General features: G+C 40.2%; 1 protein-coding gene and 1 long non-coding RNA gene across 10 annotated transcripts in view; one reads left to right on the forward strand and one right to left on the reverse strand.

Moving 5' to 3' along the window:
* The window catches only part of LOC132251144 (uncharacterized), a 65,389-nt gene extending 59,526 nt beyond the window's left edge, over positions 1-5,863 (forward strand). Inside the window, exon 4 of the long non-coding RNA XR_009462998.1 lies at positions 4,285-5,863. This is a non-coding gene — a long non-coding RNA (uncharacterized LOC132251144). The remainder of the gene's footprint in view (positions 1-4,284) is intronic.
* Positions 1-15,564, reverse strand: part of KCNMA1 (potassium calcium-activated channel subfamily M alpha 1) — a 1,011,367-nt gene that overhangs the window by 330,550 nt on the left and 665,253 nt on the right. For 6 of the 9 annotated variants that reach the window (XM_059729759.1, XM_059729758.1, XM_059729760.1 and 3 more), the window contains 3 exons: positions 5,822-5,897; positions 3,987-4,157; positions 2,241-2,332 (listed from right to left, as the gene is read on the reverse strand). In XM_059729759.1, the coding sequence (XP_059585742.1) occupies positions 2,241-2,332; positions 3,987-4,157; positions 5,822-5,897 (339 nt within the window). Of the gene's footprint in view, positions 1-2,056; positions 2,149-2,240; positions 2,333-3,986; positions 4,158-5,821; positions 5,898-15,564 lie in introns of all 9 variants that reach the window. The other 3 variants (XM_059729754.1, XM_059729755.1, XM_059729757.1) reach the window with 1 other exon arrangement.

Here is a 15,564-nt window from a genome sequence, read left to right on the forward strand (position 1 = left end):
GATTTTGGCCAAACATAACATTTCATCAATCTTGTTCTACTGACTGGAAAAGCAACATCAAACGAGTGGTGCTAATGGCTTTTTACTGTGCAGTTCCCAAGCTTATATTCTCTGATGAAAGATCCACGTGAGCAAAAGACTTCTTTTAAGTACTTAGTAATTAGCTTTTGAACCAGGAAACAATGCGTAAAGTAAATCGAACAGACTGTTTGCTGATGACAGTGCTGAGTTTCAGTTGACAAGCTACATGGGCAGCAGAGAGTGAAAGAGAGCTACAGACAAACGAAGAGCGCATATAAATAGAGGAAATAAACCAGCGAGAAAGTAAAATGAAGCAAGCCCCAAAGCTGGCAGGACATCTATGATTTGGGAGTTGAGGCCTTCAAAATGTGGGGATTGGACTGAAGATCAGGTCCACGTTTAGAGACAATAAAAAGCAATGCTTGGTACCAGTGACAAAAGAGAAGACTCGGGGAACTTAAACTGTTTCACAAGCGGAGAATTTTGTTCTATTTGATTGTGATAACCTGCAGTAAGCTGAGTAGAAAGATATTAAGAGTAAATATTCTGGGGACTTAGTGAAACTTCACTCCATCACAGAATTCAAATTAAAATGGAGATGGAGGTGATTTTGTTCATCTAGATGATTAAGACCCAACTAATGTAGTCTAGCTGGACTACATTAGAAGATCCTTGCATTACTATCAATGATAGCAGCACTAAAGCATTTTGGACATTTGAGAGTATTTTTCACAGAAGAACAGAAAGATGTATGTGGAAAGCATCTTCTACTTTTTGGAACATATTGAAATGTCTAGTGATACAAGAACTTCACAAAGGAAAAAATTTTATGTCTCTATCATATGATGCAAATCAGTGTTTTAGTATTGACTTATAACTGGTTACAGATTTTCTGGAGTGTCCCCATTCAGTTAGGAAGGGAAACATCTTGAAACAACTATAATCCTGTCACATAAAATGATGTGTAGGTGATTGTTTCAAAGGAACTAAACTAAAAGCTTGCTTCCCTAAGTGAGGGAAAGGACACACAATTGGATTCCACTAAAATGTTTTATTTGGAATGTCTCCTTAATTATGTTTATAGGAATGTGCATGTGATGGCTTTTAAGGGCAATGGGACAGATGTCTCTGCCTTTGCTATGGATTGGCACACTGATGAGCTGAAATCAGCAGAAGCAAGAATACTGATTTCTCAGAATAAATGAAGCTTACTTGAATATATTTCTTAGCAGACATAACATGGTTTCTGGACAGAATTAGCTACAACATGGTCCAGATGACAAGTAGGCATTCAATGAAGATGTGAGGCGATTTATTTATGAAGCTTAATGAGGTCCTTTAAAATCTAACTGTTGCTACCAGCCAAAAAGAATAATTCTTAAGTTTTTATAGCACTTTACTGATGCTCAAGTCCTCTCTTTATTTTTTTTTAGAGTTGGGGTAGATTATCAATTGCTAAGATGGAACAGTTTTTTTAAAAACACTGATCCTAAATCCCAAGGGCCTGAGAACCTACAAATCCCAAAAGAAATCAATGGGAATGGTGTGTGGTCCATACCTAATAATTTGGTTGATGAAAAATAGCAGTACCAGCTTCTGATGTGGCCAGCATAATGAAATTACCTGGCCACATGAAGTTTCCATGCTGTGTTCTGCCATACATAATGTTTAGTGAGTCAAGTTACTTCAGAACAATGACTTTTATAATTACTTGGCCAAGAAATGACTAAATGATAATCTAACCAATTAATGCTCAAAAAGGTGAAGTGATATGACGACCTTGTTCCACAATCTAACTGCAGATGCAATAGCAGGGTTCCTTCGGTGTGCAGAGATTCTTTTGAAGAAGGGACAAAATATTGTGACTTGTACCTTAGCATGGCCCAGGTCTCTACTGACAGTGTGACAACGCTCCAGTGATAACAGCTGATGTCACGGAGCACTACATCTTAGGGAGTGTCCGTGAGTCAAGCTGTGACCACCTTCAGGGGCTGCTAAAGTGTCACACAACCACACCTGGTCTTTTTAGACTTACTTTCTGCCTCGGGTTGAGTTAAAAGTCCCGCCGTATTTCTTCCGATTAAGGATGAGAGCAGCAATTTCTGGCACGTAGCGAGCAAACATTGCCTACATGCATGAAACAAAAACACAAAAAAGAAAATGGCATGCAGAGAGTGTTCTACTGCAGCAGAGGCAGCAGAGCCTCTTGGAATACTTACTTTCTTCCACTAACCGCACTATAGGAACCACCATATTTCTTGCGGTTTCCTATTAACTCTATGATTTCAGGGACGTAGCTGGCAAACATGGCCTAAGAAGAAGATAGGAGACAGAAGAAAAGACTAAAAAGAGAGGCCAAAGAAAGGGGGGTGATGAATATTTTCAGAAGATATATATCTTTAAGATCTGAAAATGCAAAAGAATTAGATCTATAAAGGTATTTAAAAAGAAAATAAAAAATAAAAACAAGTTCTTACAAAACAAAACAAGAGGGTTCAATGTAAAAGTTGGTTTTGAAGAAGATGCACACCTGGTAAACTAAAGAAACGGTCAAAAGAGAAAAAAATACCCAAAACAAAACAAGAACAAAATGAAGTCAAATTAGCCTCTAATTGTAAAATAACTGCTAATTCTTCCTGAAGAGGGGGGGGATATATCCCAATCTTACACAGTGCAAAAAAAAGCCATGTGTTATTATGATTTTTGGTTTGTTTTTAAAAGATATGGAGACTTTTTACCTTTAAGAGTCCAAAGAAAAATATGGCACCTGGGTTTCCCCCCCTCAAGAATTAAAATGGAGTCACCCCCCATAAAAAAAAAGACAAAGAAAAAACAAAAAGCAAAAACAAAACAACAACAAAAACAAACAAAAAAAATTGTGAAAAGCTTGTTTTTAAAAGGTATGTAAGGACACATGATATAAAAAGGTAGTAGGGAGAAAAAAAAATCTGCCATGTTTTGTCCAACAAACATCTTGCTTGTGGCTGGATACTTCGAAGAGCTGCTGCCAGTCAACTTGGTCTCTTTAGCCATATGCAAATATGCATGTCTTTTGGATATGAATGTTTATACATCACCTATATTGCACTGACAATGATGCGTGTGTTATATACATACCATCTTCAACGAGATGTACGTATATGTACAGAAAACATGTGTGAAGAGTAAACAATACAAAATAGATGTATATGTACAATACATACACCAAGAATGGATTTTACTTAGCACTTACCTTGCAGAATGTAAATTTTAATATAAACTTTGTTGTTTTAAAAGATAGAATTCAGCAGTTCCTACAGTATTACTCATAAAGATAAAAAAAAGTAATTTAACATAAGACAATTAGTTTATCTAGTGCTAGGCACATACTCTGGGCAGGAAAAGGAATGATACATTTTCTAATTTGTAGGGTGAGAGTTAAATGTGGTTATATGCATGTTAGCACCATGTTATTTGGCATGGTTGCATGTTAAAAATGTAAAGAGAACATGGTTTGCCATCATCTAGATTGGGCAAGCTGCTCTTTAAGGCAGTCCAAAGCCACAGTGTTTGTTGGAATTCTGGGAAGGAACAAAGAAGGAAAGGGAAGGTTCTTGAAACCGCAAACTGTCTTTAAAATAATAACAGCATCAAACATTGCACAACAGTAATTGTCACTGAAAAGTAATGGACTATAAATAGCACTGTAAATAGAATTGTTAAGGCACTTTATGCATTATTTTCTTTAATGGATTAGACTAAATCTCGCTCCACTAAATCTTTGCAAAAATTAACAAGATCTAGCATACATAAATACTTATCTAGAATAAACAAAGTGTATACTTGAAGTGTTCAAATGTTACAATGATATTGTTAAGAAGCCAAGTTTTTGAATTAATATAACTACTTTAAATATAGCATGGGGTACAGAGAATCAGCTATTTAAAGTAGTAGTAACAAAAACAATAATAAGAAAGAGATTTTACCAATCCCCCGAGGATGAAGAAGACCATGAAAAGGCGACCAAGGGTTGTTTTTGCATAAACATCTCCATAACCAACAGTGGACATAGTAACCATTAGTAAATAAACACATTCCCAATATGTAAGCGGTTGGTTATTTTGGAAATTTTCCCATGGATCCCCTGAGTTCTCCACCTACAACATAAAAAGAACAAATATGAAATAACAGACTAGTAGCGTAGATGAATACAGGTTATACATTTATTTTCATCTAATTGGTATATAATATGCATTATCTGGATCCTTTTTTTTTTTTTTACAGATACAGGACTCACTTCTGATCTAATTAGAACTGAACAACTCCACTGACACCATCCAAGATGCAGTTTGCTCATATTATTTATAGAAGTCATCTTCTCCACTACTTAACAGAGTATTTAGCAATCTAGATAAATCTCATCTTCCTATGTTTTAAACTTTTTGATATGAACTTTACACTCCTTATCCAATGACATCATTTCACATTTTCCCCCCCAAACTACTGAATGGATATTAATTAATCAAACACACATATACTGAGCAACAGAACTTTGGCTCCAAAAATTTCACAGTCATAAGCGCAAGACTACCAGTGGAGCTCAAGTAGAGTTTTCACTAGCTATCAAATGTAACAAGTGTCCATTCTACACACTGTAGGCAAAGATAGAAGGACTTTTTATTGATGAATAAACAGTGGAACAGATCTGGTATGCCCAGCACTGAGAAAGTATATACTGAAGAACATATTGTAGCCTGAATAAAGTTGTATTCAACTGTTTATGATGTTATAAACTACAGTTCTTCTATAAACCCTGTTTTCAGAAGGTAGCACACAGATTTGTGCTTCACATTCCAATGGGGAAGAAATTCCAAAACTGTGATCCATGAAAATGCTGCCTGGTCCTGTGGTTCTGGCTCCTTTCTTGTTCCATGCTTTTAAATTGATTTAAAAGCAGCTAAAGTAGATTAAATATTTTCCTAATATTATTTTGCCGTATAAGTAGCTATTTCAGTTGCCACAAGGATGTTACATGTTTATGAATGAGAAAGGAAGCATCCACCCAGCAATCTTTCTATTAAGACTTGGTTCACATTATAAAGTTGTATGTTTGAGAATCCCTCTAGTAAATTTAAAACTCCTGTGTTGGAAATCATACAAAGAAGTGAAAACAACACTGAGTCAGAAAAATCTACATTTAATCATAAAGTATTATTCCTACCCTCAAATCTAGAAAAATTGAATAATAATCCCAAACTATTAATAATGGAACTATAATTTTATATGACGCAGTGAAAACATGTTTCATCCAACATTCTCAAAATGATTTACAAATACTAAACTACAAAGAAATCCTGTATGGCATGAAGTGAAAGATATATGATTTAAAAAAAAATACAAAGATAAGAAAAAGAAAACTAATCTATGAGGAACCCCACTTGAAAACACTAGTAATCAGATTAATTTTTCTTCTGAATATAGAGAATTCCTTTTTTGGCAAAACCACGTGTTTCCCAGAATGTCATTATCATTCATAGTCTACCAGCCTTTTCCAGCCTGGTAGTTATTAAGGAAACATTGCCACCTAGTGGTAAAATATAGTTTTGGAAGGCTCTCCAAATCCTATACTTAACTTTAACTATTGGTGAACTGAAACACTGGAGATTAACAATGTGAATAATACTATTCAGATTAATTTGGGGTAGAAACATCAGGCAGCATACGTTTCTTTATTGTATTGCATAGCTGTATGAAGGGATTATTGTGAGCTAGATGATGGCAGAAAATAAATAATTTAGAGAGTTGATCCAAGTACACTTACCAAATGTATGAACCCAGCTGCTGTCAGCCACGTACTAATAAATATAGAGCACAGATTTACCAGCTTGATGGAATTACTGAAAAAAAACACAAGAAACACATATTTGAAGATGTAACAGGAACACAAATTATTTTTGTGCTTCTATAATAGACATACAGCCATCAGTCATAATAATGCAGTGGTTCATATGCCACTGAACTACAGTGTCTCAAAATCATTTCTAAGCTGGCTAATATGCTAATATTGCCATATTAATGTCAATGGTGTAACAGACGTCCTAACTTATACAGTGTTTAAAATATACAGAGTCATATAGAATGAGAGCCTAGATTGGGACACACATATAACATTTTGGTACATGACACACATTTTTTAAAAGTATCTTTACACTGTTATGCAGAGTTTATCTGTACTTCAAGACTGGAGTTCCTTGTGTTGACATCACTGGGAACAGAAGTAGACTCTATTAAGAAACTTACAGAATGATATCTACAAAACATTTATTGCTACATAACACAGAATTTGCTTTCATGTTAGTTTATACAGCTTAGGAAATGCTATTTAAATGGAATAAACGATAATTGAGAAAATGTCTTCTTAGCAGTAGGCATTACGCTACATTTGCACACATGGCCAAGTACGAATATTGCACATACCTTTCCCCCTAAATCAGCCCTCCAAAACCGGGGTACATATTTTAAGCAGGGAAGCTGATTTTCTTTGCCAGAACCTCATTGCATGGAGACACAGAAAGATGGACAGACAGCGTGCTACAAGATGGCTGCCAGGTTCTTTGTGTTTCTAGGAAGGAGGAGGGGGCACCGTCCAGTGTTAACTCTGTCACAAGTACTCTCCAATTGGCACCAGTTTTTGGCAAGTTTTATCTCATAACAAGGGGGTGGGAGTAGGGAAGGTTTCAGAGTGTGAGGGAGAAAGCAGTGGTGCAGTTGCACCCCACTTTGATCCCTACTCCACCCTATCTTCAAGAAAGGGAGGAAAGTGGATCTGGCAAACTATAGGCCCATCAGCCTGACCTCTATTCCAGGGAAGGTCTTAGAAAAGATTAGCAAAGAAGCCATTCTTAACAGACTGGCCGATGGCAGCATCCTGAGAGATAGCCAGCATGGGCTTGTTGCGGGTAGGTCTTGCTTGACCAATCTTATTTCCTTTTACGACCAGGTGACCTATCACCTGGACAAGGGAGAAGAGATTGATGTCGTATTTCTTGACTTTAAAAAAGCCTTTGATCTGATATCCCAAGATCACCTCTTAGTAAACTGGCTAACTGCAGCCTCAGCTTCACCACAATCCACTAGCTCGGGAATTGGCTCCATGGTCAGACCCAGAGGGTGGTGGTTGATGGAAGTCAATCATCGTGATGCGCTGTGACCAGTGGGGTCCCTCAACGCTCCGTGCTTGGGCCAACACTTTTCAATATCTTCATTAATGATGTGGACATTGGTATCAAAACCAATTCTGACTAGTTGCTGATGACACCAAACTTTGGGATAAAGCATCCACACCTGACCTTGACAGCCTCAGAAAATGGGTGGACTAGAACCTGATGCTGTTTAACACCGAAAAATGCAAGGTTTTCCACCTTGGGGAGAAAAATCCGCAGCATGCTTATAGGCTCAGCAGTGCTACGCTGGCTAGCCCTATGGACGAAAGGGACTTAGGGGTCATGATTGACCACAAGATGAACATGAGCCTTCAATGTGATACTGCTGTTAGTAAAGCAAGCAAAACGCTAGCTTGCATCCACAGCTGCTTCTCAAGCAAATCCCAGAACATCATTCTCCCATTGTACTCAGCCTTGGTGAGGCCGCAGCTGGAGTACTGCATCCAGTTTTGGGCTCCACAATTCAAAACGGATGTGGAGAAGCTTGAGAGGGTGCAGAAGAGAGCCATGCACATGATCAGAGGTCAGGAGAACAGACCTTATGAAGAGAGGCTGAGAGCCATGGGACACTTCAGCCTGGAAAAGTGCAGGCTCAGGGGTGATCTTGTGGCCACCTATAAGTTTATCTGGGGTGTTCACCAGGATCTGGGGGAACATCTGTTCACCAGAGTGCCCCAGAGGATGACAAGGTCAAACAGTCACAAACTCCTTCAGGACCATTTCAGGCTGGACATAAGAAAGAACTTCTTTACAGTCCAAGCCCCCAAGGTCTGGAATAGGCTGCTGCCAGAGGTGGTTCAAGCACCTACCTTGAACACATTTCAAGAGAAATGTGATGTTTATCTTGCTGGGATCCTATGACCCCTGCTGACTTCCTGCCCCTGGGTCAGGGGGCTGGACTCAATGATCGTCCAAGGTCGCTTCCAGCCCTAATGTCTATGAAATCTATGAAATCTATTAAACTTTAAAACCTGGAAGGAGCAGCAGCATTTCTATTTAGGCAGCACTGAGGGAGTCAATTGACTTCATTGTTCATTGTAATCTACCAGATTCCTGCTTATCTCTCTTCACTCCACAGTTTGGTGAGGCACCTTTGGTGCCTGCCACTTTAAGTGGCTTGAGCAGGCTGTGGAGCAACTGACAAGTGCAGTTAGGCACCGATAAGGCAGTCTGACTCCAAGAGGACCACCAGATTGGAGGAGGGCTGAGCAGCCTCAGTATAAACCCAGACCCTAGGAGTAGAGCTGGCAGTTACACCTAGGGAGCTAGAGAAGCAACATCATTCAGCCTGCAGACTGTAGCTCCCAAAACACCCACCCTCAGACTGACCACGACCTTTCCATTTGATAACAGGCAAATTTATTGATACACAGTGATAACAGAAAAGAAACAATAGGTCTTCTCCTAATTTGGTTTGTTTCCCCAAAACTGGGACTCAGGCCCCGCTACTCTGGGGCCTTATTAGCTGGTGCCACTTACCTCATGTTATGGGCAGTATTGTACAAACTACCTTGGTTTCCAGACTAGTGTCCTTGTTGTGTTAGATAGCCTGTCTGCCTTGAAGGCTGTGATCTCATGTTGTAGCATGCCCCCTCAATTCTTAGGCTGTGTGTGTATCCATTGGCCTTGTTGTGTTAGACAACCTGTCTGTTTTCAGGGCTGTGAGAAACTGTGTGTGTGAGAGACCCAGGCTCTTTCGAAATCAATTAACCCTTGCTGCCCATTTTAAACCATTATAAATGAATATATCTATACCTATAAGCCAATTCCCAAAAAATAGACCTTTAAATACCATTACTAAGCCAACAGTCATGGGGTATGACCTGAATCTACACCTTGCTGGAGTTGGATGGTACGGTGCGGCTCCTTGTGGTGGAGCAATCTCCAGGAAATGCCACACCTGTGCCTCCCCAGTGAAAGGTGAGTATGAAAAGCCTCACCCCCTGTTGTCTTGTTAGTACCCCGTGGAGAGGAAAGGCTAAAGGAGCACACTCTGACGGAAAAGCAACAGGCTTGGGATGACAGCACAGGGGCCAAGAGGACCCAAGGCCCAACACCTGAGAGAACGAGGCCTAGCAAGAGGCTGAGTTAGGGGTCCAGGTACATCAACAGGCACCTGAGGCCCAAGTGGGCCACAGGCCAAATGTGAGACACCCAAGACCAGAGAGGGCCAGGGGCTGGAGTCTGTTCAGAGTGTGGGGTGATAGACCTGATGCTTGTCATAGAGTACGGCCTGAATTGGGTGGTCTGAATGTCTGCAAGGGGTCAGGATCATGCATGAGAGAGAGGAAGCCTGAAAGGCTATATGGAGTAGGGCCAAGAGGGCCTGAAGGGCCATACAGAGTAGGGCAGAGTGTGGGTGGCCCCAGTAAGGGGGTGGAGTTGTGGCCCCAGTGAAGACGGCGGAAAGGCCAGGCACATCTGAGAACACCTGAGGCCAAATCTTGGCCAAAGGCTTTGTGCGGCCCAGCTAAGGGGCCAGGGGAATTAGAAGTTATCTTGGATGCCATCTGTGAAACATAGGACATAGTGTAGTGGTGGTTCAGAGCCATGTATTTTGCACTTGGCATCAGGGCAAATAATTGGGTAGCCCCCTACATATAAACACCTATTTCTGGAAACATGAAAGACATGGCAGGCGAGGCAGGACGGATTGCCCTAGACAGGTGGGTGGGCCAATGTCGTGGCTGGCCTTGAGATGGCCCCCTATCACAACAGGTATTAATGACCCGCTCAACTCAGGCTGGGGTATTGGGGGAAGCTGTGCCAGACCCACAAGATGAGGGGGCTGTGTTCTATGCCCTCACTCCCCAGCTCCAGCCAGGCAAAGCAGCAGGCAGTTCCTGCTGCCACTGTCAAGAGGCCTGGCCACAGCTGGAGTGAGGGACCCCACCTTGCTTTGTGGGCCTAGCCTCAATCCCCCCAAAACCCCAGCTGAGGTAGCTGGGGGGTGGGGGGGGTATGAGGTGAGGGGGCTCTATTCCACTCCACTCCCCTTCAGGTTCCGGCTAGAAAAAGCACCTGACAGCTCTAGGCTGCTCCCTTCCCTCCCCCTCTCTCCCCTGCTGCCAGCCCCGCAAAGCATGAAAAACTAACCCTGGAGGGAACACAAGATCCCTAAGGCACTCTGCTTTAGAGCGCCTTCATCTGATACCTCATTTGACCAGGGTTAATTTTTCATGAAATTAGCCATTTTAAAAGATCTCTGAAGCTATTTACGTGTGTTATGTCACAGCTGTAGAGTGCTTCCGGGAGCCCAGTCTTATGAAAAATGTAACTTGTGTAAGCACCCTACAAGACTATTGAAACAATATCTTTTCACTATGTTTGCCTGGTTTGTAGTGTGTTTTAAGTTTAATATATAGTCTGGCAAATTAATGCACATTTCAATAAAGTTATATTTGTTTTTATTTTGATAGTAAACTGAACCATACAGCACTAGGCCCCTAGCATATTAGTAACATTTTTAGTTTCTCTTAACTAGAGAAAAATACTGTTGTGTAGTATGTAACGATGCACCGCCCCACACCATCTGCAACCTGCTTTCCAAAATCACGTATCCACTCACGGGTGGGAGATATGCAGTTCACCCCAGTATTACTGCTACTGGGCCAGATTCTTAATTAGATCTCCAACATGTTAAACCAACTAAGTTAGTTAAGCTATTCAAATTTATGCTAACAATTTGGCCTTTTTCATTTTTATCTATCACCTTCAAGGAGCAAGATTTTTTGGCAATATCTTTTACTGAACAAAAGGTATAACACTCCAACTCTACTCCTATCACTTCCTAGGCCAAAGCTTTTTTGATCTATTTCATTTGTGTGGGATTTTTTATATAGGATTTTTGCTTTTAGCCCAATCGTGCAAATATTAAACACTGTGAATCATACCATCCAAGAAAAAGGCAATTTTTATTTCACTGGGACTATGCACAGTGCATGAAGTTAAACAAATGTATACATGGTTTCAGCACTGCTTTATTTTGCAGTTATGTAATGTAGTCAATAAACAGTTTATGGCAGTTGATCTGTAGGTATTGCCTTCCATAAATTTAGAGCCACCATGCATGGGGAAAAAAGCCAGGACACTAGATATTCACCTAAATGTCCCCCTTTGGCTGTAAACAGACCTTGCACATTTCTTTCAGGAGAAATCCATCTATCTTGAGATCCTACAGACATTCATACCCATTATTCTGCTTCAAGTACCTGTGACATATGCCAAATAAAATGTGCTAACACTCTTTCCTGGGACTTAGCTATATGCATTTGTGTTCATTTAACTTAACTGGTTTATTCCAGGTACAAAATTGTCGGGCTGCATGCTTCCTTGAACCACCTACTGGCTTGGAAGCACTAGAGCCATGCTTCACCTGCTTTGATCTGAGTCAAAATCTGGGACAATGAGGTCCACCTCCAAGTTTATAGTCTTTGAGGGAGGAGGAGAGGTATCTTCCTTCCTAAGAGGAGGATTACATTGCCAATTTCTAATCCTCCTGTAGGGTTTCCCCAAGTATAAGATGATTTTTGCCTTTGTTCCCTATCACTAATGAAAAAGCTTCCTTATATAAAGGAATAAAAGCAATGAGATCTATCAACAGTATTTTTGTATGGTTACTTGATTCATTATTCTTGACCATTCAGGTAGGCACCAACACACAGGCAGAGCCTGGAAGTTCTTCTAATTTTCAGGCAAGCAACAGTTCAACCCTCCGAGCATTAGCCAGGATTTTGTTCATTATTTGAAACTCATTATTTGTTATTATCCGACGAAGGTTCAGTCATCCCATCAGTGAGCAGAAAGATTATTATATGATTGAGGTGAAAGATTACAAGCCAAAATAAATAAAAATTAGGATTTAGTCTAAAAAATAATAGAAATGGTTGATCTCTGTAGAGGCTACAGGTATTTTAGAGCAGAGTTTGGTAAATTATGGCCCATGGAATATTCAGACATGGGAGAGACTACCTTCATTAGACCCAGGCACTTAGGGCTTTGGCAGAGATTTCCCTGCACCACACCACAGTAAGGTGTCTGGGGCTGCAACAGAGAAAGAGTTTTCTCTTTACTTTAAGAAATAAATTACAGTTTTTCCTATTAAAAATGTCAGCATATTCTAGGTAAAATTGATATATTTTGCTTTCTGTAACTGGCATATAAATTAGGTTGCCTTGTTAACAAGGTTAAGTGCTGTAACTTTTAATGCATTTTGAAACATTTTAATGAATGCCTAGTTAAATTTAAATGTAAACTTTAGAGAGCTTTTAAGAGGTTAAGGTGAAACATTGTATTACATGTACGTGTCTAATTTAGTAATGAATAACAGGCTATATATTTTTTGTGTCTAAAATTAAGTGCAGTAATATCTAGTACATTGGTGTCAAATAAAGAGCCATTCTATACCAGCCTGCCTGCCTACCAGCAGGCTTCTGGAAGCTGAGGGTTTAGCTTTTGCTTGCCCTGTAGTGTTTAGACCCCTAAGGTTCACTCCAGGCCCCTGCCACTAACAGACTCCTGCCAAAACCACTTGGCCCTGCAACTGCTGCCAGACACCCACTGGCACTGCCAGATCCTGGTCACTACCACCATTAAACATCTGCTGCAGCTGCCACTGGCCCCACAGATCTAGCCCAAGAGGAGCCCCACAATATGGCCTTTAAATCTGGCCCAGGGTGAGTTTGGCACCCCGATGTAATTATGTTATACAGTGTAAAGAAAAACTGACAACAATTCAATTCTGGGCAAAGTATTTTGTCTAAATTAGAGGTCCGAAACCAAAGCCAAAACCTTAAGAACGTTGAAGTACAAGAATAACTTATTGCACCTAAGTAATCCTAGTGAGGGAAATGCTTGCCTTGTTGATGTTAGTGAAAATATTGCCATTGACTTCTATGAAGTCACCTGCTGGGTTCAAAAGGATTACTGTCAATGTCTAAGATGTCTAATGTTTGCATGCTATGAATAATAGCTTCACAGTTATGAATAATCTAGTCCCAAGACAGGAAATAAGCTTTGAAAAGCCAACAAATAAGAATCTTCAGACAATTAAATCTGCAAGAAATTCAAGTCTATGAACTGTTGGCATCTAAATGATTTTTTATCAAGCTAAACTGAAATTATATTTAAAAACTTTCAGAAACCAGACTTGTTTCTCAACTTCTCGTCACATATATGACAGAAAGAAATCCTGTGGCAAACTGACAAACAATCTTCATCTTCAGTAACTCACATAAAAGGGCTGATACCCATTTTCATGGAAACTATATTAAAAAGGGGTGAGGTAGACAAATTTCCTGAAGAAATTACACAGAACAACTGCAACAGCCAGAATATTAAAACACTCATGGGTCAGATCGAAGCCCTGATCCTTCAAGGCATACCTGTAGGATGACCCATAGAACCATACAAAGTCTCAACATAGTCAACTCATATATCTGACACAGTCAAATGAAGGTTGTAACAGTGGGTAAGCATGCCCATGCTAGCTTTGTGCTATATATCTTTTAGTAAACATCAAGCAGTGAAGATGCAATGGCATGGGCTTCGCCATGAGCTAGAAATTAGAGCACTTTCACAGGGTTTCTAAAGGGCTGGTTGCTAGTATTTGTATTTAAAAATACAACCTTGATGTGGTGTTAATTAGATCCTTATGGCCTAATACGGCTGCACATGTAGATGCAAGATGTTTATTTCAGAGCTAATTAATCTATTCTGCAGTAAACACCTCATGTAGATGCACCCACTGAGTACTTCGCTGACACTCTGATGATATTTTTTGTTCATCATTTAAAAACCCTAAGTTTTTACACAAAGAGAAGTTTTATTATGACAAGCACCAGGAGCTCATGTCTGAAGAATTAGAGATTTAGAACCCAATCCAGCAAAACCCTGAACCATGCGTATAACTTTCAGAGCATTTGTAAGCTAATTTGCTCCAGTGGGGCAACTCACATTCATAGATTCATAGAATTTATGAATCTAGAATCTAGAATCTATGAATCTATGAATTGTCAGTGGGGCAACTCACATGCGTAACATTATCCACATACTTAGGTGCTTTACTGGCTAGAAGCTTTAACCTGGTATGTGGTGCTCCCAAACATTCAGTTAAGGCTTAATGCAACTGAACATGGATGTACTTATAATATATAGGCATCTGTCTATCTCATGAGACAACAGATTTGCACCAAGTGAGATGTCAGCTCATTGAACATCTGCAACTGTGGCTACAGAGTCCTATTCTTGAATGACAGTCCCTTCTTCACTTCTCACATGTGAAGTTCATATCTAACAGTCCTGAATGTGGTGCAGGTATCTTCCTGAGGTTTCTTCTTTCCTCAGCATGTTTGGCTCTTCTTTCCTCAAAATACTTCATTCTATGCTTAATAGACTATTTCCAAGACTTTCGAGCCTCAGCAATCCTTTCCCAGTTGTTTGGCTCAATGTTCATTACCTTCACATCTGTCTTGCAAACATCTTTGAAATTGAGATAAGGATGCTCTTGTGGGTCTCTTCCTGTAAAGAGATCTCCATACAAGAGATCCTTGGGCTTATGGCCATCATCCATTCTCTGCATATGACCAAGTCATCAAAACAGCCTTAACTGAAAAGAGAATGGATTCCCAGAATTTTGGCATATTCCCAGACCTCTGTATGGACAACTCTGTTCTGCCAGAAAATTCTTAGAATGATGCATAGGCAATGTAGGTGGACGCTGTTGAGGCACTTCTCCGAAGTAGAGCATGTGGTTTAGGATTTGCTGGCATACAAATGGGTGTTGATGATGCAAGCAGGACGTACTATATTTACCTGAGTATAAGACAAGGTCCACCCATCCGCCCCAATCAGCATGGGGGAAAAAGGTCTTTGCTCTTATATTTGCATACACACAAAGTGTCTATCATTAAACTGCTGCCAAAAGCAGCATGTGCTCAGTAATGTAAAACAACTGTGAAGTTGATTAAATGAAGCCAACACTAAGCATGACAATAAAACACATGCCCCATATTGATGATAACCTACCACAAGGATAGATTAGTGCAGCCCATCTGAAGAGTTCCAACTCTGTTTCAGGTCATGGTGAGATACATTGAATACATTTCAACTTCCTCTTTACTCCAACAGCAGAGCTGTGCCTTTCTTTCCCATTTCCAATCATTCCTGTTTCTTCACCAGCCTTAAATGTCTGACAAACATCACAAAAGAGGGCCTCAAATAGTTCACCCAGAATCCCTTTGCTGCCTCCCCCCCCAGCTTGTCACATATGATTAGTGTGGCCCCACCCTTCATGAGGCAGAGCAGGACTACTTGTCTTGTGCCTCATCTGCATATAACATTT

Source organism: Alligator mississippiensis, chromosome 6, assembly GCF_030867095.1.
Source record: "Alligator mississippiensis isolate rAllMis1 chromosome 6, rAllMis1, whole genome shotgun sequence".
In the NCBI taxonomy this organism is placed as follows: Eukaryota; Metazoa; Chordata; order Crocodylia; family Alligatoridae; genus Alligator; species Alligator mississippiensis.